Source organism: Chionomys nivalis, chromosome 5 (assembly GCF_950005125.1).
Source record: "Chionomys nivalis chromosome 5, mChiNiv1.1, whole genome shotgun sequence".
Taxonomy (NCBI): domain Eukaryota; kingdom Metazoa; phylum Chordata; class Mammalia; order Rodentia; family Cricetidae; genus Chionomys; species Chionomys nivalis.
The window spans coordinates 82726858-82754616 of NC_080090.1; the positions used below are offsets into that span (position 1 = coordinate 82726858).

General features: G+C 42.1%; 1 protein-coding gene across 4 annotated transcripts in view; it reads left to right on the plus strand.

Moving 5' to 3' along the window:
- The first annotated feature begins 3905 nt into the window (after window positions 1-3905).
- The window catches only part of Camsap2 (calmodulin regulated spectrin associated protein family member 2), an 83995-nt gene continuing 60141 nt past the window's right edge, over window positions 3906-27759 (plus strand). For all 4 annotated transcript variants that reach the window (XM_057769182.1, XM_057769183.1, XM_057769184.1 and 1 more), the window contains exons 1-2: window positions 3906-4166; window positions 20962-21221. In XM_057769182.1, the coding sequence (XP_057625165.1) occupies window positions 4028-4166; window positions 20962-21221 (399 nt within the window). In that variant the 5' untranslated portion in view covers window positions 3906-4027. The remainder of the gene's footprint in view (window positions 4167-20961; window positions 21222-27759) is intronic.

The window sequence follows — 27759 nt, forward strand, 5'->3', positions numbered from 1 at the left end:
CAGACTGGGCCTTTTGGATCACGGGGGCTCTGTGTTTCCATGCTTTCTCAGTAAGAATTTGCTGTTGCTGCTTCCTCTCCTCCTTGTAGTTTCTCTTTTCCGTTCTCCCCTCTTTTTCTTTCCTTGTTTTTGAGACGAGTCTCATGTCACTCAGGCTGGCCTTGAATTCATGTGTCCTGGGATGGCACTGAATCTCTGATCCTCCTATCTTCACCTCTTTTATGCAGTGCTGGAATTACAGGCCCATGTCACCATGCCCGGCTAAGGCAGCTGCTTCTTCAGCTGTCTGGTTCAGCACTTGGGAGCTCCATCAGCAATAGCTGAGGAGTGAATGAAGAAACACAAGTCTATTGAAAGGCGGAAGTAGAGGATGGCCATAAGGAAAGAAGCCTGCTTGGCATTTTCGGGTTTCCAGGAAACGGAAACAAGATAAAGAAGAAAGTGGTGTATGCATGGGGATAGGAGCACCTGATGAACTTGAGATCCCAGACTCCGAAATGAAAAGCAGAAGGAAGCTGTGCAGTTGGTTGAACAGGCTCAAAGAATCACTGGGCTTTGTTTTCACTTCAAACAAAGTCAGTTGTCTCCAGAAGGCAGAGGAGAGCATTTCTTTTCAACAGTGATAGTCCGCAGAGATTTCCAGCTCTAAAAAGGAGCATTCTGAAGGTGTCACAAAGAGCACCCTATTAGAGTGTCCGCCACCCTGAAAATGAATCTTCCTCCTTTGTACTCAGGGTGTTTCCTTGTTAATGGCAGCCTCCCTCTGTGACCCCGAGTTGTTTCACCACCTCTCTGAAAGTAAAAGCTGCTCATTGTTTCAGTGCTCCCCTCCCCGCCTCATTCCTAAACATACTCCTTCCCAATTGGGGTCATAGTAATAGTATCCTTACTAGGCATCACTGTCCAGTCAAGGGACAAGTCTCAGCCACCGTCTTTGTCTTTTTCTCTTCCTCATGCACTTTATTTAGGTTGAAATGGTTTTCAATGGGATTCAACCCCGTCTGCGCACAGGGCTGTGCTAGATCACAGGCAGCACAAAGGTGACTTGGTCTGGTCGGGTTGCTCGTTGACTTTGAGAATCTTCTATTTGCTTGTAGGTTCATATAATAACAGACATAGTATTTCGGTAACACTTCCTTTTTCTAGGCTACCGATTTTTAACTTGATGTGAGTGTGCTAGAATCCAGTTGAAATTGGATTTAAGAACATTAGATGTAACAGAAGTCTCTAAGACACCTTCCAAGTACCCCCTACCCATATATTTTTGTTGTGCTTTTTAAAAATCTCTTACAGCATGTACCAGTTTTACACTACATGCTGCTTATTTGTATATTTGTATATGTGCCAGCAGCCACTATCGAGAGAGAGAGGGGGGGGGAGAGGGAGAGGAAGAGAGAGAGGGGGAGAGAGAGAGAGAAAAGAAGAGGAGGAGGAGAGAAAAGAAGAAGAAGAAGAAGAAGAAGAAGAAGAAGAAGAAGAAGAAGAAGAAGAAGAAGAAGAAGAAGAAGAAGAAAAGAAGAAGAAGAAGAGAAAAGAAGAAGAAGAAGAAGAAGAAGAAGAAGAAGAAGAAGAAGAAGAAGAAGAAGAAGAAGAAGAAGAAGAAGAAGAAGAAGAAGAAGAAGAAGCCCAGAAAAGTGAGGAGTGGAGACAGAAGACCTGGACTTGAATTTGAAGCTAGACTCCCATACAAGTGGACCCAGAAATCTTGGTCATGCCACTTGGTTTCTATGATCCTCAGTTCTACTCCTAGAACAGGAAGATAATTAGTGCCCATTTTATCACATAGATGTGGAAACTGGCCACCGTTTGAATGTGCTTTCACCACCAGTATTTATTTGTTAATTTTACAAAGGGCCTTGCCTATGAGAAAAACCCTCTTAATATTAATTGAATTACTGAAAAAAATATGCCAATCCCCCAATGGCATATTGTTTTTATTGGCGCTTTTTTTTTCCTGCTCTGCATTTGTTAGTGGGGCTTATCTGTAATACCTTATGGGGTTCAGAGAGAAGTGTTTCTAGGGATTAAGCAGAATCAAAAGGGAGGGGCTTGCCAATGAAATTAGTAGGGTCCAAAGCTCCTCCCCTCGTGTTTCATATGTCTTCCCTGATAATAATGGATAATAAAAACGACTGATAATAACAGGGAGGCCCTAGTTGTGTAAAGTAAGATAGTTCTGGGTTCAAACTGTGAGTGTGCCTCTACTATATCTGCAATTTAAGATGCTTTTCTGAGTCTTAGTTCTCTCTGTAAAATGAAAACAAAGTAGAATTATATAAATCGAAATGAGAGTACAATGTGTTAAAATAAGACTCAAGGAACTACCAAAACTCAGAATAACCGAGTTAACCAAACTCAGTATTAACTACAGTAACATCCACCCATTAATAGAGCAACCAGTTAGGGTGAGCATCATATAGTGCTAGAGATAGACAATGTCATCTGTGTGAATGACAGTTAGTGACTGGCATACAATGTGGCCAGAGTGATAACATAAAGGATATGCAATGCTCTGGAAACAACCCGGGAGGGGCCTATATGGCACCTCTGCTTGGGAAGTTGGCAGTTATTAGGGAAGGCTTTCTGGAGGGAGTTTCTGGAGGGGCTTAAAGTCACAAGGACAGAGAGACCACAGTGACAGGACCAATGCACAGGTCGGAGAAAGCATGCCCGTCTCGGGGAGCCAAACGAATTCATAGAAATCTACGACAAATCATAATTGTGCATTTGTGTGTGTGTGTGTGTGTGTGTGTGTGAGAAACGATTTCTGCTTCTTTCTATGAGGAAACGGAAGGCACCGAAAACCTGTCCCCTCATTTAGAAAACTTCGGTGGGGAGTAGCAAGTTAAAATGTCTTTATATAAATACAATACAGGTTTAAATATAAATACAATACAGGTTTAGAGACTTTAAACTGACCTTCAACCCTGTCTAAACCCCGTGGGTGCCTTAACTCACTACATCCCTCCATAATTTCGTGGTCAACCAGCTATAACACCTATCTCTCAGGGTTACTGCAAGGACTAAGCAGGTGTGCAAGGCAGGTTCGCAGCAATACGTGTGTGACATAAGCAGCATTTGGAATAAATACGAGTTCTCTCGGCTGAACCACGTGTATCTGGAGGAAAAAGCCTCTCTCCTCCCTTTCTCTCCTGGCCTCCTCCAGCAGTGTCAGCGGCGGCAGCCCGAAGCCGGGGACGTACAGGACGTCCACTCAAGCGGGCACTCTGTTGATTAATGGGCAGGGGCGCGGAGCCCGGCGCGGGCTGGGCATGCTCAGTGCGCGCGGCGACGCCGGGCAGTGGCGGGGGCGGGGCCGGGCGCGCCAAGCGCATGCTCAGTTTCCCCATCTGCTCCCCATCCAGTGCCGCAGCCGGAAAACCGCAGCGGCGACGGCGGCGGCGACTGGAGGGGAGCGACGCGGCCGGCATCGGGAGGGGTAGCGGAAAATACGAGGGCGAGCCCGATAAGGCAGGAGCCGCGGGCCCGTGATTTGCGGCCTCCTCCGGACCGCTGCCTCGGCCGTGAGCTTCGCCGAGGAGGCGGGCGGCGGCGACGGGAGCGCCGGGGAAGCGCCGGGCCGCGGGCGGCTCGCGCGCTGCAGCGATTCTGACGTTTTCCGCGGCGGGTCCCGCGGCCCGAGGGGCGGCCGTGAGTGAGGCGGGGCGTGCGCGCTCCGCCATGGCCCGGACACTGTCCGCGACGTGATCGTCCAGGCTGCCCCCGCCCGAGCATTCCGGGCCCTCGCAGCCGCCACCCTCCTCCGAGCCCGTGTGACTAAACGGAGACAAAGGGGAGGCGGCGGGGCAGACCGGGGCCGGAGCGAGCGCGGCCCGGCGTCGCCTCACGTCTATGCCCGGGGCCGCGGCGGCTCCCGCGGGCGGCGGCGGGCTCGCCACGAGCGCAGCTGAGTTTTTCCGCGCCCGACGCCCGGGAGGGCCGCGACCGGCGCGGACGATCTGAAGTCCCTCTTCGCCACACCATGTGAAGGCTGTCGTCCCGCCGTCCCGACCAGCCGCCGTGAAAGATGGGGGATGCTGCAGACCCGCGGGAGATGAGAAGGACGTTCATTGTTCCAGCCATCAAGCCCTTTGACCACTATGACTTCTCCAGGGCCAAAATCGCCTGCAATCTGGCCTGGCTGGTGGCGAAAGCCTTTGGGACAGGTAAGTGGTGTCTTGTCTTCCTCTTCCTCCCGATCGTGTCCACATCCCGGTTTTTGTTCCTGATTCCACCCCTTCCCCCATGTATGTCTTCCGGTACAGGTTCAGGGAGATGATGGGAGACCAGCACTAGGAAAAAGAAAGAAGGCAGGTTTGGTCTTAAATGAGGTGCCCTTGACTGATCGCGGGATGGGTTGTCCAGATTCCTTTTATTGAATAGCGTGTGTGTGTGTGTGTAAATTCAACGAGCAAATTGTCGTGTTTTCCTAAAATGGCTTCAATTTGTGGTGTTTTCCTCATTGTGCTGCATACATTTCCCTCTCAGTCATAATTGTGATTACCCTACCAAGAAATCTGAATTTATTATTGGAAGAAGGTGGATGGTCCGTGGTGCTACATTGATTTTGACATTTGTCATGGTGGCTGCTCTTCAGGTTTTATAGGATGAAAGGTGGTCTCTGTTGAAGTACAGTATTAATTTTTGCTGTCATTCTTTATTCCTCTACCACCCTTCCGTACACATTTTAAATCCTTGTTAAGCCACCCATTAAAACCAGTTTTAGTTTTCTGACTGTATGGTGCTGTTTTCACTTAATATCATCGAGGCATATCCCTTTTTCTAAATGTATTTTGATCATAAAATCAGATAAACAAAACCTCCCTGCTTTGAGGTTTTCTTTTTGATGTAGAAGTGGTTTCTTGGGGGGGGGGGCGGTTGGGAGAGGCATATGCTGTTGACACAAAAATCCTGTAGTACCATGGCAATTAAACACTCCCTCCATAGCCCAGTCTTTGCAGAATAACAGGAAGGGGGCCTCCTGCTGTAATTCCTTAACTCTTGCTTTAGGAGCTCATGTTGTGGAATGCTTAAAAAAAATTAGTGAAGTTCTTCAGTGCTTGCAAAATGTCCTCTGGATGTTTCGCGGAGGATGACTGGTTTCCAGTTTCAGGACTGTGAAGATATGTGGCTAAATGGTTTAATCCTGCTTTATTGTTTAGCCTTACACATAGGGCAGTGTTTTCAGGACGTGCACATCTGGGTTAAAGAGTAGATGAATTCCCCCATTTAGGAACGTGTTTGTTAGTTTAGAAGGAATTTTTATGTTTATGCCTAATAGGAAGCACAGATAATACTTTTAAAAAAACTGATATAAAAATGGGAAGCACTATACTAAATATCTATTTGGAGAACTGATGAGGCTCTGAGTGAGAAACAGGGAAATCGGCAGTGTTTCCTGTGTGGAAGCTAGAAGACAGAGAGGACCCGGGGCATTTTCGCCATCTGAAACTGAGAGGGGTGCTTGTAGCACAAAAGTGAACGCTGTGCTGTTCCCTCTCCCAGAGGCTTCTGAGCAGACATGCCCTACTTTCGGGATGTATGTCAGGCCGGTCACTGGATTCTGGAGTACTGGAACACACTTGAGGAGAAAGGAAGTATGGGACTATACTGTCAGTGCGATCTGCCTTCTGCCGGTGCTCTGCATTGTTTTACTGGAGGATTCACAGCTCTGATGTCAGTGTACTCCACATTTGCGCAGGAGAGAGCCAGGGCAGCCACTGACATGGATAAAAAGATCTGAGGAAGACCTTAAGAGAGTAGCTTACAAATTGATAGATTCTTTAAGGTGTGTGTGTGTGTGTGTGTGTGTATGTGTGTGTGCGCAAGCACACGTGTGTTTTCTGAGCCATCCTTTCATCTCACTGTGTATTCACCTGACCTGGTGCTTGCTGTGAAGCTCAGACTGACCTCAACTTCATAGTAGTGCTTTGCCTTAGTGCTAGGCCTCTGTGCTGGGCTAGAGATGGGTGCCATGGTCACCTTTGCTCTGCTTTACTGACAGGCTTTTTTGTTTCATTATTGTTTTTATTTTATGTGCATTGGTGTTTTAACTGCATGTATGTATGTCTGTGTGAGGGTGTTGGATCGTGCTGGGAATTGAATCCTAGTCCTCTGCAAGAGCAGCCAGTGCTCTTAACCACTGAGCCATCTCTCCAGCTCCTATTGACAATCTTTAAAATATAAACTTACATAGAGTGACTAGAAAAAAGGTAAGTTTTTTTTTTAATTTTTGTTACATTTTTACTTGCCATAAACACAAAAAGGTTAATAGGTAAATATTTCAAAGTTAATAATTGTATTCATTTATTCAAAATGTTGACCCAACAGTTTTAGGATAATGTGCAGGCTTTTTGTTGTTGTTGTTAGAAATGTTCAAAGTTTTAGAAATAATTTATTTATTACATTTATATGCTGTGCGCGCATCACACACCTACCCATTAGAGGCCAACCTGCTGGAGTCGGTTCTCTCTTTAGCATGTGGGCTCCAGGGCTGGAACTCAAGCTGTCAGACTTGGCAGCAGGCCTTTATCCACCAAGCAATCTTACTTGTCCCTTCCTAACTTTTGTTATACAAAATATCATCAGCTTTAGAACTGTATGTTGAAAAGGCAATTAAAAATGATTAATACAGAATTAATTTTGGACAAAGAATAAATTAATTGAATTGTAAAACCAATAAGAGACACTGGCATTGTGATACCTAGAAAGCAGATTAGAGGTATTTGCATGAATAATACTCTTCTTGTCCTGAAAAATATTCCATAGGCCCCATCTTTTAGAGAGTGTATGAATTCATTAGTGTTCGGTTTTTGAAAGACAGTGTCTCATGTAGCCTAGAGAAGCTGAACTGTGTGATGACCGCTGCTGTGTTTGAAAACAACACATTCAAGCAGCAACATAACTGAGATTACCTTCGATGTTTTGTTCTTTTGACTCTTCCAACTGATGGGTGTAGAAGCTCTTGGAATGAATCCCACTCCCTTTCTCCTTCCCACACTCGTGTGTGTGTGTGTGTGTGTGTGTGTGTGGTCTTACTATGTAGTATAGTCCTGGCTGGCCTCATAGTCACTATGTAGACCAGACTGGCCTGGAATCATACAGGTCCTCCTGTCTCTGCCTTCTAAGTGCTGGAATTGAAGGCATGCACCACTATGCCTGGTGTGTGTGTGTGTGTGTGTGTGTGTGTGTGTATTGACACAGGTTCTTTCTGTACAGTTCTGGCTAGCTTGGAATTTATGTGAGTTGTTTTATTCAGCCCCTGGAGTGCTGTGATTGCAAATGGGAGCCATCATACCCCCCTTAAGGCCCAATTTGTAGTGCCAATTTCTCATTTTCACCTTAGTAGCTGTATTGTCTTTTGTGTGTACGTGTGTGTAGGTACACGTGTGCGCATGTCTGTGAAGGCCATAGGCAGAACTGCCCTCCTCTTTTTGAGACAAGATTTCTCATTGAACCTGCAGCTCACCAATCTGGCTAGATTGACTGGCTAGCAAACTCCAGGGATCCTCACTTTTCTTCCCCCTCAGTGCTGGCCTTATAGATGTGTGCTTCCACCAACCCTGGCTTTTTGTGTAGGATCCAAACTGAGGCCCTCAGACTTGTATAACAAGCACTCGTACTTAAAGACAGCATCATCTACCCAGCCCTTTTTCTTATGCCATCTAGTTAGTGGTATAAAATCATTTGCTGTCATAATATACCTTGTCCCATTTCTTTTATGCCCCGGCAGATATTGTTAAATTCTCATAGAAGTCTTGGCTCCTAAATATTTACAAGGAATGAGTAGCCATGAGGTGAAAAAGAGACTCAGTACAAAGAGGCCATTTGGGACATTATTGCAAGAGTCTGGGCAAGAGGTGATGAGGGCTCAAGGTGGGGGTGGAAATAATAATAAGTCTGCTGTATTCATTGAGCAGTTACTGGGTGTCATACACTTCACATAGTATCTCATTTTAATCCTCTTGATGGCCTCAAGAAGTGGAAACTGTTACTCATCCCAGTTTTACTGGGGAGGAAAATGAGATTTGTGGCTTTTGGAGTTTATCCAAAGGCACCAAACCAATGGAATCAGGATCAAAACCAGGGAAGTCTGACTTGCTGTATGCTTTTACTAGTTGAGAACATTCCATGGGCCAAAGGAAGGGAAAAGAAGCAAGAGGCAGAGAAATATTGCAGAAATTTAATCCTTAGTATTTCTAAAGGACTGAATTTGGGATACATGGGTGAATTTTTTTTTTTTTTTTTTTTTTTTTTTTGGTTTTTTTGTGACAGGATTTCTCTGTGTAATTGTCCTGGATGTCCTGGAACTAGGTCTTGTAGACCAGGCTGGCCTCTAACTCACAGAGATCTGCTTGCCTCTTCCTCCCAAGTGCTGGGATTAAAGGCGTGCGCCACCATTGCCCGGCATCCATGGGTGATTTTGAAGGCCACCCGAGGATTTAGAGAAAGTGAAATTGGGAGATTTGTGACTGGAAGGTAAACTGTGACACCAGTTAACAGAGGAGCAGCGGTTTTGGTGGGAATGCAGATGGATATTTTTGAGCTAGATGGATAGGTCCAAATATGTTGTCTGAGAAATCCGGTAAAGTGGGTAGTTACAAATAGAGCTAAGACTGCAGTGTGACTCCGAAGCCAAGACTGGAGTATTTTGTGGATAGTAAGTTGCAGGTAGATGTGATTATTGAGGACAAGGAAAAGTGATGTGGGAGTGATTTCTTTCTAATCTGTTGCTTTCATTGGTTAATTAATAAAGAAACTGCCTAGGCCCATTTGATAGGCCAACCCTTAGGTGGGTGGAGTAAACAGAACAGAATGCTGGGAGAAAGAAGCCGAGTCAGGGAGTCGCCATGATTCTCCCACTCCAGACAGACACAGGTTAAGATCTTCCCTGGTAAGCCAGCTCGTGGTGCTACACAAAATATTAGAAATGGGTTAGATCAATATGTAAGAGCTAGCCAATAAGAAGCTGAAACTAATGGGCCAGGCAGTGTTTAAAAGAATACAGTCTCTGTGTAATTATTTCGGGGCATAAGCTAGCCATGCAGGCGTCCGGGTGCCGGGGACGCAGCCCCGCCGCTCTCCACACAACAGAAAAGGTTAAAGACACAATTTAGAAGAGTGAGGACTTAGAGGAAAAGGAGGCAGAGTCAGAGCGATCAGTTAAGAGTTGTATTGTAAGAGCATATAGACCAGTGAGCTGGCTCAGCTTGAGGTCGAGCCCTAGGAACTACTACATGGTGGAAGGAGATACTGACCCTGGCAAGTTGTTCTTTGACTTTCACACATGCACCACGAGACAAGCCTTCCTTCCTCCCCCATCCAGTAAATAAGTTAATTAATAAATGTTTACTTTTTTTTTTTCTTAGAATACTAGGATACTAGCACTGAGGCCCTAGGAGGAAAGGTGTTTGCTGGACAGTGGTTCAAGCAAAGAGGAAAGTCTAACTACAGGATAGTTCAGGATAAGAGGCTCACAGTGGCCACAGTGCCATTCAGAGAGGCTGGTACAAGTGGGAGTGCTGGAGGCTAGTCCAGGGAGATCACTTTCAGCTCAGCAGTCTGAAGTCAGGTCTCTGTAGTAAAGGAGGCCGGTTGAAACAAGACCCTGAAATAGGCATTGAAGATGGAGAAAATGGTTTGGATGCAGGCCATGGAGGTGGAACATCTAGGTGGTGGTAGTGAAGCAACAGATTTGGCAAGGTTTATGTAGTGAAGTGGAGGGAAAATAGTCTGAAAGGTAAATTAGTGCACAGTGGTACTTACGATCAGGTTTTGTTGTTGTTGCTAGTAGATAAATTATCCTAAATGCACTGAATTAAAATAAAAACCATTATTTTATTATACCATGTACTTTGAGCTAATTACTATTACTATTCAAAGCATTTTACATTTTACAGTTTTCTGAGAACAACCCTATTGAGCAGATATGTTATTTCTTCCCCTAAATCTCTAAATCAGGGTTTCCCAACTATAGAACTATTGATCAGGCAGTGCTTCATTCTAGGGCCTCTCTTGTATATTATAGAATTTTATCAGCATCCTCAGTTCTTGTCCAAATTCCATAGTGTTCTCTGCACCTTCTGGTGTAACACATTGTCAGGTTAAAATGGTATTTGTACATTAAAGTATAAAGAGTATTCATATTGAAAGCCAAAATATAGTCTTCTTTCTTTCTTTCTTTTTTTTTTTTTAATAAGTGAAGAAACAGGCATAGAGGGGCTAGTAAGATTATCTTTGACCATCCAGCTAAATCTACTGAAAATTTTCCTTCCTGCCTGGCACCCTGACCTACTCAGTTTGTGTTCTGGGCAAGGTAGCTCATCAGAAATATTTTTCAGAAGCTGTCAAGGAGTATACTTCAAAAAGGCTGAAAGGTATACTTCATGTTACATGCATGTTATCATAAAGGAAAACGAAATCTTGGAAATAGAATAGGAAATGGACTTGAGTAGGACTAAAGGTTATGATGGGGATCTACTGGATGTTTGAGCTAGTACATGCCGACAAATGTGACTAGGTTGAGAGTGGGTAGGAGATAGTTTCATTTGTGATTAATGGAAAACCCACCTCAAATTGACTAACAATAAGGAGCATGTGTTTGTTTATAAAACTACAAGAGTCCTAAAGTAGGGTGGATTTGGATGAGTTTTCAGGTCTTGTTTTTCCCTGATTCCTTTAGCTGTACCCTTCATCACGGCTGGTTTCATTCTCTGGTTGTCATGGTACAAAACAGCTGTAGGTGGTCCAGGTGTCAGCCAGGACCCACAGTTCAGAGCCCTTTACTGATGATTACGTGAAAGTTTTGCATTCTTATCTTGCTTTTTTCTTTTTCTTAAACTATCTCATTTATGTATACTAACAGTAAACTTTTGTGGCCTCATTACCTTCACAGTGATGAACTTGTGGCCGTTCTTAGTCCATCTGTAGGTACTTTCACTCCACTCCCACCAGTTATTTAAAGCAAATTTGAAACTGCTCTGTCTGTCCAAAGCCAAACTCTCTCTAAACTGTGACCACGTCGCTCTCATCACCAGAGTCCCACCCCAAGGCATAAGTATTAGCATTTCAGCAGACCTTCTATTTCTAGTTGTTTTGCTTGTCCTTGTCAGGGTCTGCAAAGGGCCATTCAGTCGAAGTTTGTCTTTGTTTTTCAAATATATAGACTCCCTCTCTGTCTTATTTTGTCTTTCTTGCAATTGCTTGTTGGAGAAAGCAGACTATTTGTTCAATAAAATGCCTTGGGTTTCAGCTATACCACTCCTGGAAACAAACCCGAAGGACTCTATATCCTCCACAGAGACATTTGCACAGCCATGTTTATTATTTTATTCCTGATAGCAGGGAAATGGAACCACTCTAAATGGCCATCAACAGATGGATAATGAAAATGTGGTACATATGTTAAAGAAAAATGAATCATGAAATTGGAAAAGAAAAAATGGATGAATCTAGAAAGTATAATAATAATTAAGTGTGGTCACCTAGACTCAGAAAAACAAATCTCATGTTCTTCTAAATGTACAGATCCTGCTTATAGCGTATACAGGACATACGTGTGGTAAAAGTCTAAATTCTGGAAAGGAATCCAAGAGGAGGGTGATAGGCGGTGAAGAAAGGTAGAGGGTAGGCAGAAGGTCACGTGGGACATGACCAATGAGAAGAGTCATGTGGGGAGGCTGCAAGTCAGGAACAGGGAAGCAAGCCGGTAAGAGAAGTGAGGACTGGAGAACCACAGAAGCACACTTCCTTCAAAATGTCATCACGGCGTTTGCCACAGTACATGCTGATAAAAGGAAAGCTTGTATGATGTTGTTTTGAGACAGGGTCTTAGGAAGCCAGTCTGGCCTTGCACATTTGTAGCCAAAGATGACTTTCAGCTCCGGATCCTCCTGCCTCTAGCCCCCAGGTGGTAGTTTTGTAGGAATGAAATTTTTTATTCTTTAGATCTTCAGAGAATTAACAAATTTATTTTCTTCTGTGTTTCTGAGTTGATACTTTGATTTAGAGAATAGATTACATTCATTTTTTTTTAAAAAAAATTGGGTTTTGTGTATGTGGATTTTGTTTTAACCAGGTTATATTCATATCTGTCTGTCACTTTATCATAATGTCTTCTGCTCATTGGAATGTCCCTTTAAAAAGAAACTTCTTGCTGCCAGGCTTGGTGGCGTACATCTTTAGTCCCAGCATTTGGAAGGCAGAAGCAGGCAGATTTCTGAGAGTTTGAGGCCAGCCTGGTCACACAAAGTGAGCTCAAGAACAACCAAGACTATTACACAGAGAAACCCTGTCTTGAAGAAAAAAAAAAGAAAGAAACTTCCCAGTATTACTTGGTTGCCCTAAGTGCTGTGTGGGAAATTACCCTGATACAGTAATAACCTCTAAGCACATACCAGACAGCCCATCCCAGAGGTGTTGGAAGAGAAAGCAGAGAAAATAACATGAAAGCTCACTCTCATGACTTGTCACATCAGTCTACAGAAAGAAGCAAGAGGGAAAGATAATATAATTAGGTTAAGGTGGAAGCAGGCAGAGCCATATTTCAAATTCTGCGATAGACAACATTTTTATGTCCATCCTTTCTGCCACTTTAGTTTCTCCTGCTCTTGGTATGGTCATCAGGACAAGAGTTGAAATTCCAACAAGGAGCCCCTTAGGGAAACACAGCCACGGACACATACTGTCTTATCAGAGACAATAGAGGAATGGGCATGTCTGCCACAGTTGAAGCTTCCCAGTAAGTTTGATGAATAGTCATGAATTTTGTGTTCCTTGGGTAGCAAGCATCTAGGCCATAGTTACATCATTGTTGGGTGGCTGGATTAAGGACTCATGAATATTAATTTTTATGGACCCTTTCTTTGTATTTACTGTATCATAAATATTTAGTACCATATATGTGTATCATTTGTAACATGAATATTTAGTATATAGGTGCTTCATGAGCATATTTTTTCCATTCCTTATGTTTGTATACATATAATACGAACACTTAAATACATCCTATTGAGTCCCTGGTTGCTAAACTTTTCCTTACTTGAAATACCTCAACACATAGTTATGTTTTATAAACTACAAACTCACTTATCTTTTCTAATAGAATTGAATAGTCTTTAAAGGCACACTGAGATATAGGGACAGCAGGATAAATGGTACATTCTTTTCTTTTCTTAGAGGGATAATTGGACCATGCTGTAAATCACTGACCTCTGGGAATCTAAAAGGGTATAAAGAATAGGAAGAGAGAACATTGCAGCACGGGTGACCAGAATGTGCAAAGGCTCTGTAGTAGGAAAACTTGGTTTCTAGAAGCCGAGTGTGGCTGGCAGAGACAAGAGCACTTTTTTCTTATATGCCAGAGGAAGGACTTTAATCCTCAGTGAAAGAAAAAATAATTGAAAACCCTTGAGAAAAAAAAGAAAAGAAAACCCTTGGGATGGATGGGCTCTGTGCATGATTGACTTTGCTTATGCAGAATAAGCAGGGTTTGACTAGAAAGAGTGATTTAATTTGAAATTTTATTTTAATTAAAAATCATAGTGTGTGCGCGCGTGCAAGTGCACACGCACAGGTGCTTTCACAGAGGTCAGCATTCAGTGTCTTCCTCTGTTGCTTTTTACCTTTTTTTTAAAAGACAGGCTTTTTCAGAACCTGGAGCTCACCGCTTTGACTATGCTGGCTTGACATCAAAATCCCCAAGACTTACCTGTCTCCTTCCCCAGCACTGGGGTCATAGGTGTGTGCTGTTCTGTTCAGCTTTTATATAGGTGCCGGGGATCTGAACTCAGGTTCCTTCACTTGCGCAGCAAACGTTTTACCCACTGAGCCCTTGTCTCAACCCCAAGTAGGGTATGCTTTGGAATGAACACAATAATGAACATGGGCCGACAAAACCAGCAATAAATGTAGTCATTGAAAAGTGCTGATTGTATGGGCGAAAGAGACGTGAGTTGACATGGTAAGGGAAACATTCAGTCTGGGCTCTGAGCTTTTTTTGAAGGTTAAAAGAGAGGAAAATAGTAGTAATGATGACTCCTAGGTTTCTGGCTTATACAGCCAGAAGAACCCTGTAGTTCATTGGTGTGTAGAACTGTGGAAGATATTTAGGTCTGGCAGGAAAGATTGGTAGACGGCATTTTGAGGTCTTTTTTGGTTTTTCGAGACAGGGTTTCTCTGTAGTTTTGGAACCTGTCCTAGAACTAGTTCTTGTAGATCAGGCTGGCCTCAAAAGAGATCCACCTGCCTCTGCCTACCTGGTGCTGGGATTAAAGGCGTGCGCCACAACCGCCTGGCCATTTTGAGGTCTTATACTTTTCCCTTCACCTAGATTTACCAAGTGTTAACATTCAGTTTATCATTCTGTTCTCCCTTCCTCCTTCTACAGAAACACATGTATACATTATATATGTGTATGTGTGACTTACATAGATAAATACAAATACAAATATGTGGTTTTTTTTTTATTTATGCACTGGGGACATTGTACCACTATGCCCCAGTTATTTCACTGTATTTCTTTAAATATAAATTAATTCTCTTAGATAATCTCCATAAAAAATCAGAAAATTAGCTATGATATATTTTCTAATCCACAACCCATGTTTAATTTTGTTTCAGTGCTAATTATCTATTTTATTTCTCATTGCAAAGTCAAATTATGGATCATGCATCATACTTAGTGTGTTTACATTCGCTTTTAATCTTTAATAGTTCTGGAGTCTGTCATGACAGCAACATTTTAAAGCCCAAGCACCAAGCTACATGCTGAGCTGTGCCTCAGGCTTTTCCCTTGGCCCCTGTGTTAGTCCTTGCCAATCTACCTTTACACTGTGTGCCTGGTAAAAGCAACCGGTTTTCTACAGGAGTTGCCTGGCTCACCTCCTTCCCTGTGGTCCTCTTCAGTGCTCCGGAATGCTGGGCTTTCCTTAGCGGATGTCTCCTTCCACCGTGGGCCTGAGTGGCTAGAATGGTGATGAGATCCTCGCATGGGTTCTGGCCGTTTGCCAGAATAGGAATGCTTAGAACTGTAGAAGCAGAGGGTAACTTAACTTCTCTCAGTTAAGTTGATAGAAGCTCAGGAACTACAGACCATGTCCCAAATCCCTGGTAACGTCTGTCTTCCATCTCCTTTGACCTTCTTTCTTTTCTTCTCTTATGATTACCACCACCGCCACAGCCACTGTTTGTTTTTCTACACCAGATGTGTCCTGTTGCCTCTTTGCATAGCACCATCTCTGCGTTCCACAAGGCCCTTGGCAGAGGTGTCCTGGCACCTAAAGACGAGCCAGATAACCCGAAGGAAAGTTGTTCAAATAGAAGAAAGTTTCTTTGCCCACTGTGTTCCTCCCAAGGTCAGAGTGACTTGACATCCTCTTATACAGTGATGCCAGGAAGCTCTGGGGTTGGGGTAGAGAAGTGGTAACTCCTCTTTTGCATTATTCCCCAGTGTGTGAACCTTCAATGTTAATTTTTTTTAAAAAAAATAAAATGCGCTTTTATCTTAGAAAAAAATGGGTCAGTTATTTACGGGATGTTTCTGAACTTGGATTTGTCTAATGTTGTAGTAGTTGAAGGTAATACAAATCTGGCAAAACTGCCACAAAAGATACGTATTCTCAGTAAATCAGATCACATGATATGGTGTTTGTTTCACTGTCAGGGATGTTTGCTGCGATCATTTGCCAAAGTTTCTCCACTATAAAATGAATTCTTTACATTTAAAAAAAGATTTATTTTTATTTTACATGTGTGAATGATTTGCCTGCTTGTATGACTGTACACGTGTGTGCCTGGTACCGGAGGAGGTCAGAAGAGTGTTGGGTCCCCTGGAAGTGGAGTTAGAGATGGTTAGTGCTGGGAATTCAACCCCGGTCTTCTGTAGAAACAGCACATTCTTTTAACCACAGGGTCATCTCTCCAGCCCCGCTTTTTTTTTTTTTCCCATTTTTAGTTAATAATTTATGGGAATTTGACTCTGTAAACTTGTGCCTACTATTTTAACATCAAGTAATGATTTTTCCTGAATCTAACAATTATTGCTGTCATTTCTCCTCGTTTATTAGCTACTACAAGAAGAGCTCTTTCTTTCCTATGTATTTACTTATCTGTTGGGGCAGAATCGTTGGTTCATCTTTTATTCAATGCATTTTAATCTTTACTGTTATGCATTTGGTATAACTCAAATCGCCCTAGATCTGACCAGTAGGATTCCCTTCCGTCTGGAGCCTCCATCCCCTTGACGTAGTTGCACCACTTCTTACAGCATCTCCTTCCTCTCTGGCATTCATGCTCACACATAGTTAAGCACTGTCTGTGGGAACATAGGTGTTCTAAGCTATCCTGTACTTTCTCTGTACCAGGCTTTGATGGGAAGAATGCTGGAAACTAAGGTACAGATTGTAGATTGCTGTGGAATGTTAATTTAGCAGAAAGCTAACAGAGAACATATAGCTACATGTATTTTTTATTTTTCCCTGTGTATAGTATGTTTTAAATACTCTGTATTTATGCTGACATTTACGCTTTCATACAACACTAAAGTTCCTTCTAGTCTTCATCATATTGTAACCTTGGCCACTGAGAAACCTGACTCCTGTGAGTTTAGGTTTTTTGTGGCATTCAAGGTAATTAGGTAGGTTGGCGCTTCCATAATGATCTGGAAGGAGCATGCCATGCAGCACGTGCAGTACTCAGCACATGGCTTGGTAGTGAAGCTCAGAGGAGGAAGGACTTCTTAATTGGTGTCATCTGTATTTAGGCTGTGCTTTATTTTAGTAACAAGAGCCTGCTCTCTGTCATAGTTCTGTGCACAAGTGACACAGGACAGAGACATTAGAGTAGGAAGGGGCAGAAAGAAAGATGTAGAAGTTAGGGGATAATTAAAATTGCGAAAACTCAAACTTTTGGGAGTTGGACCTTAACATTCACCTTGTTGATGCAGGACACTCTCTTATTTCTACTGTACTGGGCTAGCTGGCTTGTGACCTTCTGACCTGCCTCTACCTCCTCTCCTGCCCTAGAATTACTGGTACAATTCAGACTCAGGCTGGTAGGTGTGGCAGCCAGCCGGGTACTCTCTGAACTTTTCTCCAGCCCCCCTTTAACAGTGTGATGTCAAAAGCATCTTTAATTGTAGCTTCTTAGATTCCTAGTACTATGCGTTTCTTTTATTGTTAGTGATGGCTCTTTATGTTTTTCAGCTAATTAAAAGTCAGAGTTGGGCTTACCTTTAGTTGGATGTTTTTAGAATTTGTATATCAGTGTTAGTAATTATTTCAGAAACTTTTTTTTTTTTTAAGATTTGAAAAATGAGGCAGTCCCCTCCTATCTGCTGCCCCTTTCTGTCGTAAGCAATCTGTTCCTCTTACAGGAATATGGATGAACTGGCAGCTAACCCTCTTCTAGACTGTTGCCTGAGCAATACTGTCGCTACTGCACTTCCAATGTCTGTGAATTTCAAAATGTAAATCTAGTCAGTTGATGGTAACACGATTGAGATAGGGTCTATTAAAGACCTGGCACACAAGAAAACTTGTCTTTATCCTTTGCAATTCTCACAGAGCTATTTCACTCAGCCGTTCTATAATTATAAGTTTTTATTTTGCGTCTTGTTCTAGAGTTCAGAAAAGAATGAAACATTTTACCTCTTTTTGCCCGTTTCTTTTCTAATATTCTGTTTTGGCTTGTTTTTCAAAAAATATATGCACTTCCAAATAATTTTGAAAAATAATATGTAAACCATTGTAATCTGTTTTGAAAGTCTTTTCTTGAGAATGTCCTTGAGGATTTGTGTTGGGTGTGGTGGCTCTCACTTGTCATCCCAGCCCTTAAGACACTCAGACAGAAGAATGGCTGCAAAGTACTCAATATGGAGTTTTTCTTTCTTTTCTTTTTCTTTTTTAAGAAAATAACTGCTGTTGAATTTATCCCTGACAGTTCCTATGAGTATACAGTCCACTCTTGATTGCTGTCCCCTCCCATGCTCTTTGAAACCCCAACTCTTCTGCCCTTCTTCCTAGGAGTCCCTTTGCTTCCATTCCCTTTGTGACTTGATGAGTTTCATCAGGGCCATCAATGTGTCCTGGGTATAACGCTATTTATTGGAACCTGATGGGCTAGCTCAGTGGCATACACAACTAGCCAGTGTCTGTTCTCCCAGAATCCATGTGTAGCCAAGAGTTTAGCAGGGAGGGCAGGCCCTGTGAGTTACTGATGTTTTGATACCAGGCCCAGTCTGTGCGGGCTCATTGCAGGCGGCTCCAGCTGCGGTGAGGACATGATTGTGTTGGCCGTGTTGTGCCCAGAAGATGGCTTTCACACCAGCTCTTACACCTCTTCACCCCTTCCTTCTTCTGTAATAGTTCCCAAACCTTAAGCAGTGCTTCTCATCTTGTGGTTCGCAACCCCTTTTGGGGGTCAACCAACCCTTTCACAGGGATCGCTTGAGATCATCAGAAAATAGATACTTGTATACATTACAATTCATAACAGCAGCAAAGTTGCAGCTATGAAGTAGCAACGAAAATAATTTCTTGGTTGGGGGTCACCACAGCATGAGGAACTGTATTAAAGGGTTATGACATTAGGAAGGGTGAGAACCACTGCCTTAGAGGGTATGAATGTCTTTAGGGCTGAACCAGTTCAACCGTCACCACCTTGAGTAGCCACTTGTCTCTGTGTTTATTGCTGTTTGTTGTAAAGAGAGCCTCCTCTAATTAAGGCTGGAGGCAGAAATTTATGAGAACAGCTTGGTATCATGACAACTTTTTAAAAAATATTTATTATGTATACATTATTCTGTCTGTGTGTATGCCTGCAGGCCAAAAGAGGGCACCAGACCCCATTACAGATGGTTGTGAGCCACCATGTGGTTGCTGGAAATTGAACTCAGGACCTTTGGAAGAGCAGGCAATGCTCTTAACCTCTGAGCCATCTCTCCAGCCCAACTTTTTCATTCTTTAGAGGGTTGAAAAATACTTTGGAGAGGATTAAAGACAGGGTTTCTTTGTGTACCCCTGTCTGTCCTGGAACTCACTCTGTAGACCATGCTGGCCTCGAAGTCAGAGATCCTCCTGCGTTTTGGGATTAAAGGTGTGAGCCACTGTTGCCTGACAAAACTACTTGTAAGCATATCTGAAGTAATGTTTTGTGTGTTTGTTGACAAGGTTTCTCTGTGTAGCCCCTGATTGTCCTGGATATCCTGGAATTCAGTTTGTAGACCAGGGTAGCCTTGAACTCACACAGCTCCCTGCTTATACCTCCTGAGTGCTGGATTCACCTGAGTGTGTGCCACCACACCTGCCTGCATTTGAAGCACATTTTGCTCTAAATGCTTACTCTTCTTGTACTACCAGGGTTGTTTTCAAAGTAGACCTTTCATCTAAGGTTTATGCTGTGCCTTAATAAAATGAAAATAGCACCGTGGCCTTGCATCTTCCACCTTCCACCCTTGTGATCTTGGAATATCAAAGCCATTTTTTAGTGTATTACCTGCTTAGAACTAAATTTCTGTATTTATAGCTGTGGTGTCTTGGGGCAAGATAACTGTTCTTTTTTTTTTTTTTAATGTCAAACACATAAAAGGTGGTTAGGATTCATGTTTAGAGCAGTGCCTGACAGTGTTCTAAGTATTTACTTCTGTTATTTACCTGTGTGTTACCCTACTTGTCTTTTTCACCAAGATACTGTAAAGCTATGTGAATATGTATAGATGGATGTGAAGCCATTAAGTAAACGTTATGTGGGTGTATAGATGTGTGTGTTTGTGTGTGTGTGTGTGTGTGTGTGCGCGCGCGTGCGCTGGCTTGTTTTATGTCAGCTTGACCAAGCTAGAGTAATTTGGGAAGCAGGAGCCTCAGATGAAAAAATGATCCCACCAGATTGACCTGTGGGCAAGACCCTGATGCATTTTCTTGATTGATAATTGATGTAGGAGGGCCCAGCTCACTATGGTGTCCTAGGTGCTATAAGAATGCAAGCTGGGGAGATGGCTCAGAGGTTAAGAACACTGGCTGTTCTTCCAGAGGTCCAGAGTTCAATTCCCAGCAACCACATGACAGCTTACAACCATCTGTAATGAGATCTTGTGCCCTCTTTTGGTACGTAGAAAGAACATTGTATGCATAATAAATAAATTAATCTTGAAAAGAAAAGAGAATGCAAGCTAATGCAGTCCAGCCGTGAGGAACAGGTTAGTAAGCCATGCCATCTAGGTTCCTGCATCCAGGCCCTGCCCACTCCCTCAGTGATGGACCCTGATGAACTATGATGTGAAACTAGACTGAAACGAACCCTTTCTTCCCCCAAAATGCTTTTGGTTGGTGTTCTGTCACAACAGTAGAGCCCTGACTAAGACAGGTAGAGAAGCCTAGAACCCTAGTAATGAGTACTCACTTTTCTTTTTGCATTGTAGTGTTTAGATGCCAAGATTACCTGTTAATTATTTTTACTTCTATTACAGGAAATAAAATATCTGCTAAGACATTTCATAATAATTACCTTTTCTTTTTTGTTTTCTGTTTTTGTTTGTTTTGTTTTCTTTTAGAGTCAGGGTTTCCCTGTAGCCCTGGCTGTCCTGGAACTAACTTTGTAGACCACCAGGCTGGCCTCAAACTTAACAGAGATCTGCCTGCCCCTTGCCTCTCATGTGCTAGGACTAAAGACATACACCACCACTGCCTGACTCACCACGCTCTGAAGCTTTTCTCCTTGTTTGCTGCTCCTGTTGTGTATCTCAGAATCATATCTTCTATAGAGGGAATTTGTATCTTTCCTTTTAAGTCTTATGCCTAGCCCCCACGCCCCAGGGGAAGAAAAAGGAAAATCATCTTGCCAATTAAAGGAGTAATTAATATTTTTAGAAATAACTTCAAATTCTGTGATGTGAATAGTAATTATTAAATGACGTGTGAATTTTTAATAGAAATCTTATAAAAAGATTTTTCCCCTTAATCTTCATAGACAGTGTGCCAGAGGAACTTGAAGAACCGTTTTACACAGATCAGTATGACCAGGAGCACATCAAGCCGCCTGTTGTTAATCTGCTTCTGTCTGCTGAGCTGTACTGTCGAGCTGGGAGCCTCATCCTAAAGAGTGACGCAGCCAAGCCCCTCCTGGGCCATGATGCCGTAATCCAGGCATTAGCACAGAAAGGCCTTTATGTCACTGACCAGGAAAAATTGGTAACTGAACGAGATCTCCACAAGAAACCCATACAGATGGTAAGTCTTTGTATATATGTAAGATTATTTCTAGTCTGAAATGCATACATTTGTGAATTGTACTATAAAGTAGAAGGAAATACATTTGAACATTTTTATGGCCTCCACACCTAGAGTTTAAAAGCTGTCTTGTTCTTATAAAATTTGCTTCTAAATGAAAGAAGATTTTTTTTTTTTTTTTTTTGGTTTTTCGAGACAGGGTTTCTTTGTGGTTTTGGAGCCTGTCCTGGAACTAGCTCTTGTAGACCAGGCTGGTCTCGAACTCACAGAGATCCGCCTGCCTCTGCCTCCCGAGTGCTGGGATTAAAGGCGTGCGCCACCACCGCCCGGCTCGAAAGAAGATTTTGACAAACTATTTTGGAATATTTGGAGCCTTCTAATGTCTGGGAGAAAGAATTATGTAAATTTCAACTATTTTTAAATGTTTTTTCTTTAATTAAAGTTTTCTTGTTTTAGAGATTAGCTATAAGAGATGGAAAATGGACCTTGACTATCTTTGTAAGACAAAAATTGTAGTTTTCCTGCAGTGGATGGAGCTATAGCTCAGTGATAAAATTGGCACCTGAAAGACCTTGCCTGGGCTTGGTTTCCAGAGCCACACAGAGATGATATGTAAAGGGATGAGTTTGGATCCCAGCAGCCATGTTGAAGGCCTCTGACTCTATCACTCAGGGGTGCGGAGACAGGAGAGTTGATGGGGCTTGCTAAGTTGCTAGCTTAGCCAAAACAATGGGAGCTCTAGGTTCAGGGGGAGACCCTGCTTTAAAGGTGGAGGGTGATAGAGATGGACAGTTGACACCCTACTTTGGCCTCCATGTGTATACACCTATGCACACATACATGTGCACACACCAAAATAATATTTTAAAATGTAATGGAAAAATGGGGGGAAATCACAAATGTAAGTATTCATTTATATCCTTCAGTTATGATAAATTCTTACGTGTTAGATACTTTAGCTTACTTAATAGCCATTAACTCATACTGGTAGAAAATACATGTAGGAGGATTCTGAGTGGAAAGGTACGTAGGAACTCACAGATAGTCTATAGACATGAATTCTGAGTGGAATAGGTACGTAGGAACTCACAGATAGTCTATAGACATGAATTCTGAGTGGAATAGGTACGTAGGAACTCACAGATAGTCTATAGACATGAATCCAAATTTTTTTTCTTTTGGTTTTTCGAGACAGGGTTTCTCAGTGGTTTTGGAGCCTGTCCTGGAACTAGCTCTTGTAGAGCAGGCTGGTCTCGAACTCACAGAGATCCGCCTGCCTCTGCCTCCCAAGTGCTGGGATTAAAGACATGTGGCATCACTACCCGGCTGAATCCAAATATTTTGAAGCTCACAGTGTGCTTTGGGTAAATTTCACAAAATACAAGCATCATCAAGAATGTTTCTGAAAAGCAGTCTTTTGAGATGGCTCAGTGGGTAAGAGCACTTGTCATACCATTGTGAGAGCCTGAGTTCAAGTCCTCAACAGTAACATAAAACAAGCCAGGGGTGATCTCGTAACTCTGTAACCTCAACACTGTGGAGTATAGATACAGGAAAATCACTGGGGTTTGCTGGCCACCAGCTTTGCTCCAGGTTTAGGGGAGACTGGAAAGAATAAGGTGGAGAATGATGGAACAGACACCCAGCATATCCTTTGGCCTCTGTGCATGCACACAGTTGTGCACACCCACATAAAGAATGCTAAAAATTAAAGTGGTTTGCATACTGGAATGATTTTTCATGAGAATGGTAGTCTTGGGATAAAGGGCTGTTATATAGAAGAGTGTATTATAAAACTCAACAAGAGTGAACAGAATCACCAGGTCTAGCACTAAGTGGAAGTGACTTTGCTTTCTGTTATCTTAAAAAAAAAAAAAAACAAAAAACCTCATTTAATACTTGTAAGGAATTGAGAGAAATTTCTCAAGAGTAATTTAGTTAAAAATTTATAAAATAAATTATTAAGGATAACCTGGAATGTTGATCTTTTCCCACATACGATATTTTCAGTTCTCATTGATAGCTCCAGATTCACATATGGTTACCCTCCCTGACTTGTCTACATGTGCACATGTCATGTGTCAACCATTCACTAGATCTAGGGACAGTTAAATTCTATTTCTGAATATACCACAGTCAGCTCTTCAGGATTTACTCTCTTAGTTGGATTCATATGGCAGCTACATCCACTTCTGAGTAATTGGAAGTCTCAAGGCCAGGTAGATAGTTACCCAGCACACTTATTGACTCTGAAATAGCATTTGTTTGGGAGCTGCTCTCTTAGACACAGTATGTGTTAGGTAACCCAGATGTCCTAACATAGCTTATCTATCTTCAGTCTTCTTAATAAGAAAACAAACTTTACATACTTGCTACAGTTTTTCTAGTGCAGTTTGTATGTATGAAGAAATAAAGTATTCGGTAGATATCTAATTACTTTCTTAGGTTTCTTTCACCCTGTAGAGCTTGCTGGCAATTTTGAATGTTTACTATTTACAGACTAATTTAAATAACTTATTGTGCTCCTCTTTTTATAGCTCTGACTTGTAATTGTTGACTATTACAACTTCAGACTAGACTCCATCAGTTGTATCACATTTACAGACCTGTATTTGAATTGTATACTTTAATTTTTGTCAGAATCCACAGTTTTTCAGTTGTAACTTTTTATTGTTGCTCTTGTAAATTACTCTTTTAAAAGCCTATATGAGAACTTTAGTGGTAAAATTTTGCTAAGAAACTTTTTAAATGTAAAGTGAGAGTTATTTAAATTACCAGTTGCTTCTTTGTCTTGCTTTTTAGAAGGTTATCATCTAAAATAATGTTCTTCCAGTGAAGTATGTTGTTTATTAAGTTGAAATGTGTCTCGAGGTCAGATGGAAACTGAAACTAAGAATTTTACCTTTTTTCCTGAGTGACAAGATCATGGAATAATGGTCATAGTATTCTCTGTATTGCACGTGTGTGTGTGTGCGTGTGTGTGTGTGAAAGGGAGGTGGGGGTATGAGAATAAATACTTGCGGAGGACAAAGGGTAACTGGAATTGCTTTTCTCCTTCTACTTTTATGTAGGTTCTGGGAATCAAACCAGGTAGTTAAGTTTGCATTTTACCTATTGAACCATCTTGCCAGTCCTTCATCCAAGTTATGAAGGAATTTTCTTGACTGGGAAATGAAGGGTGTGGTGTTGATAATGTGTGGGGGAATATAAGGCAGTGTTTAGTTGTAGCTTTAGCATAAGGTACATATTGGGAGATGTCAGGAATTGATGCCTCAGAATGGATGGAAACGACCCGAATGCTGTGACAGATGTGTTCTCCTAGAAGGAAGGGAGACTTACACAGACTAGGGGTTAAACCCCACGGAGAGGTTATAATTAGATTTGTGTTTCAGAAAGTCGCTTTGATAGTACTGTCCTCAGGAGGGTAACATTGCTGGGGCCTGAACTACAGAGGAGCCGAGAGCTGGGGAACTGTTTTGGGAGAGATGGAGGGCTTTGTTTCTTAAATTCTGTGAGATGAAGGTGAATTTTTGACTTCTCAGAGTTGGAAGATGAAGAGAGATTACGAACAGGAAAAGAATTCAGGCTGTACATCACACCTCTAATAATTAATTGGTAGTTAATAGTTAGAAGCAAAGAGCCCCTTAGTTTTACCCATTCTAGAGCTCCTCAGGATTGAGATGGTCTTCATTCTTAGTTTCTGTTCTCCCTCCTGTGCATCTGTGTGTGCCTGTGAGCCTGTGATCCCTTTGGCCTCATGTGGAGGCCAGAAGTCAACATGAAGATGTCCTTTCTGTTCGAAGATGGGGGTCCCTCAACCTAGTCCGGTTGGCTATCAGGTGCCCAGGACTTGGCCTGTCTCTGCTCCCCAATTTACTTTTGAAATCATTATTTTGTTATTTTTTGTGTGTCTGGGTGTATTTCCTGCATGTGTATCTACACCACATGTGATGCCCAGAGAGACCAGAAGAGGGCATTGCATCCCCTCTTTTTTTTAACTTAAAAAAATTGTTAGATGTCTAGTAGATTTCAGCTTATTCCTAGAGAATGAAAAACCAAAGTGAAGTTCCTCAAGCACAAATGATAGTCTGCAGCTGTTCCACCCAGCCAAGGTTAACCCCAAATTGCTTTTACATAGAGTCTCTTTTGTGAAGACAGGGCCGTGATTATCGCCATATTATCAGTGCCTGGCCAAAGAGATGGAAAATCAATGAACATTTGATATACTCTTGAGTTTTTAAGAATTAGATGCATTTTGTAAGATCACATCTTTTTTAAAAAAAATAAAATAAAAAGAGTGCAGTATTGCTGTGCTTTGCTAGGCTTGGACTCAGAGCTGAGTTCTAGGATTATTGCTCATGCTTCAGCATTGCCAGTGCATACATTTCATTGATTTTCATTTCTATGAGCCTATGGGGGTCATTTTCTTTCAGCCCACCACAGTTCCCTATTGTTACTACTCTGCTCATTGTCTCTGTAGCTTATGAAATCCAGATGTGGCTAGTTCTAATAGGGATATCATGACGTTTTTCAGTCCTCTTTTTCACACAAAACTCTTGGAAGACAAACCTGACTGCACGCAAGACCATTAGAGGACAGTCGTGCTGGCATCACAGTCTCGGTATTGTCAGAAGGGGAGCCACATCTTCATGCACAGCCAGCTGGAGAAAACCAGCCGACAAACTTCCTCTCAGAGTTTTTTGAGGGTTCACTGACACTTTTGCTGGTGGTTATTTTTATATAATAAAATATATTTCAGTGTACTTTGGTAACTTGTTTTAGATTTTGAGGTTTGAGGCACAATTTTTGGCTTAGAAGCAAGTATTCTTGGAAAACTTTCAAATTTGGAAAACTATAAAGCACAAACATTTAGAAATAGAGCATATGTGACTGCTTAAACTGCATTAGGCATGTCATCTTGTACAGAGAGAGAACAAGGCCATCGTTTTACATTGTGGGACAGGGAAGAGCAGTTATCTGAGCAGTGCTGGACACTCCTGAGCTGCTGTGTGTAAGCTGTCATAAAAACAGACTTGCCCAGCTCCCCGTGGGGATAAATCTGAAAACACACTCTCCGCTTTAGCCCTGACTTATAGAATGTAATCTGCTTTCATGAGCTTTTCATAAAACCCCACTTTCATGGTCTCAATGATTAATTTTTCTTGTTTACATGTCTGATTGGTTCATTGGAAACTCCACTAATTCCTTAAAACATTAATTGATAACATTTGTTATGGAAATGATTAGAATTAAGTCTTAAAAAGTGTCTTTAGATTTTATTATGTAATAAGCTTCTGTCCTGACTGCAAACATACAACCAGTGATTGTAAACCTATAAAAATGTTCCTAGAGAAATTTTTAGATTGCTTTAAGGTATACATTTCATTTGAAATTTCTTTGTGGTAAGAAATCAAGTATTCACATTTTGAAGAATTGTTCTAATTTAACACTAATACCTGTACATATTTATGGGGCAAGTATCCCATTTCAGTATATAAAGGCGATGCATAGCCGGGCGGTGGTGGCGCACGCCTTTAATCCCAGCACTCGGGAGGCAGAGGCAGGTGGATCTCTGTGAGTTCGAGACCAGCCTGGTCTGCAAGAGCTAGTTCCAGGACAGGCTCCAAAAAACCACAGAGAAACCCTGTCTCGAAAAACCAAAAATAAAAAATAAAGGCGATGCGTAATGACAGGCTCAGGATAGTTGCATACCTGTTGCTCCAGACCTTCATCATTCCTTTATATTAAGAAAATTAGTTTCCCCTTTACTAGCTTTCTTTTTCCTTTTTTCTTTTTGTGGTGTATGTATAGTGTGCATGTGTTCATATCTGTATCTGTGTGGGCACATATGTGTGTGGGTGTGTACAAGAATCCTCTTGCAAGTGCATGTGGAGGCTGATGTTGTTGTTGGGAATCCCCACTTTTCCACTGTTTTCAATAAGGCAGCTCTCTTAGCTACACCCAGAGTTTCCTGATATGGCTGGTATTGTAAATAGGTGTTGTTTCTTTCAGGTATTTTTTTTCTTTTCTTAAGATAATCGCATGGCCTTCCTCATTTATCTTGTTAACATGTGAATTAAGTGTTTTTCAAGTTTTGTTTTTGTTTTTTGAGACAGGGTTTCTTTGTGTAACAGTCCTAGCTGTTCTGGAACTAGCTCTTGTAGACCAGGTGGGCCTCAAACTCACAGGGATTCACCTGCCTCTGCCTCTAGAGTGCTGGGATTAAAGGCATGCACCACCACCGCCTGGCGTGTTTTTCAAGTATTAAGAATCTTAGTTGCCTCTGCTGGTCCTGGTATATTAGCCCCGCCTCCATACACACATATGTGTACACACACACACGCATACACACATTTATGAGTGATTTCATTCCACTCATTCTTTCATTCATTTAGAATGACCATTATGTGAGAGAGGTTTCAGTGTCCCTTTGGGGGTCTTCAGTGGCGGTTTAGCATGTGTCTGAGCTCTCTCAACCTTCTCCCTTCCTTCCTCCTTCCTTCATTCCCTCTCACTGTTTTCTTTTATTAGGGCTTGA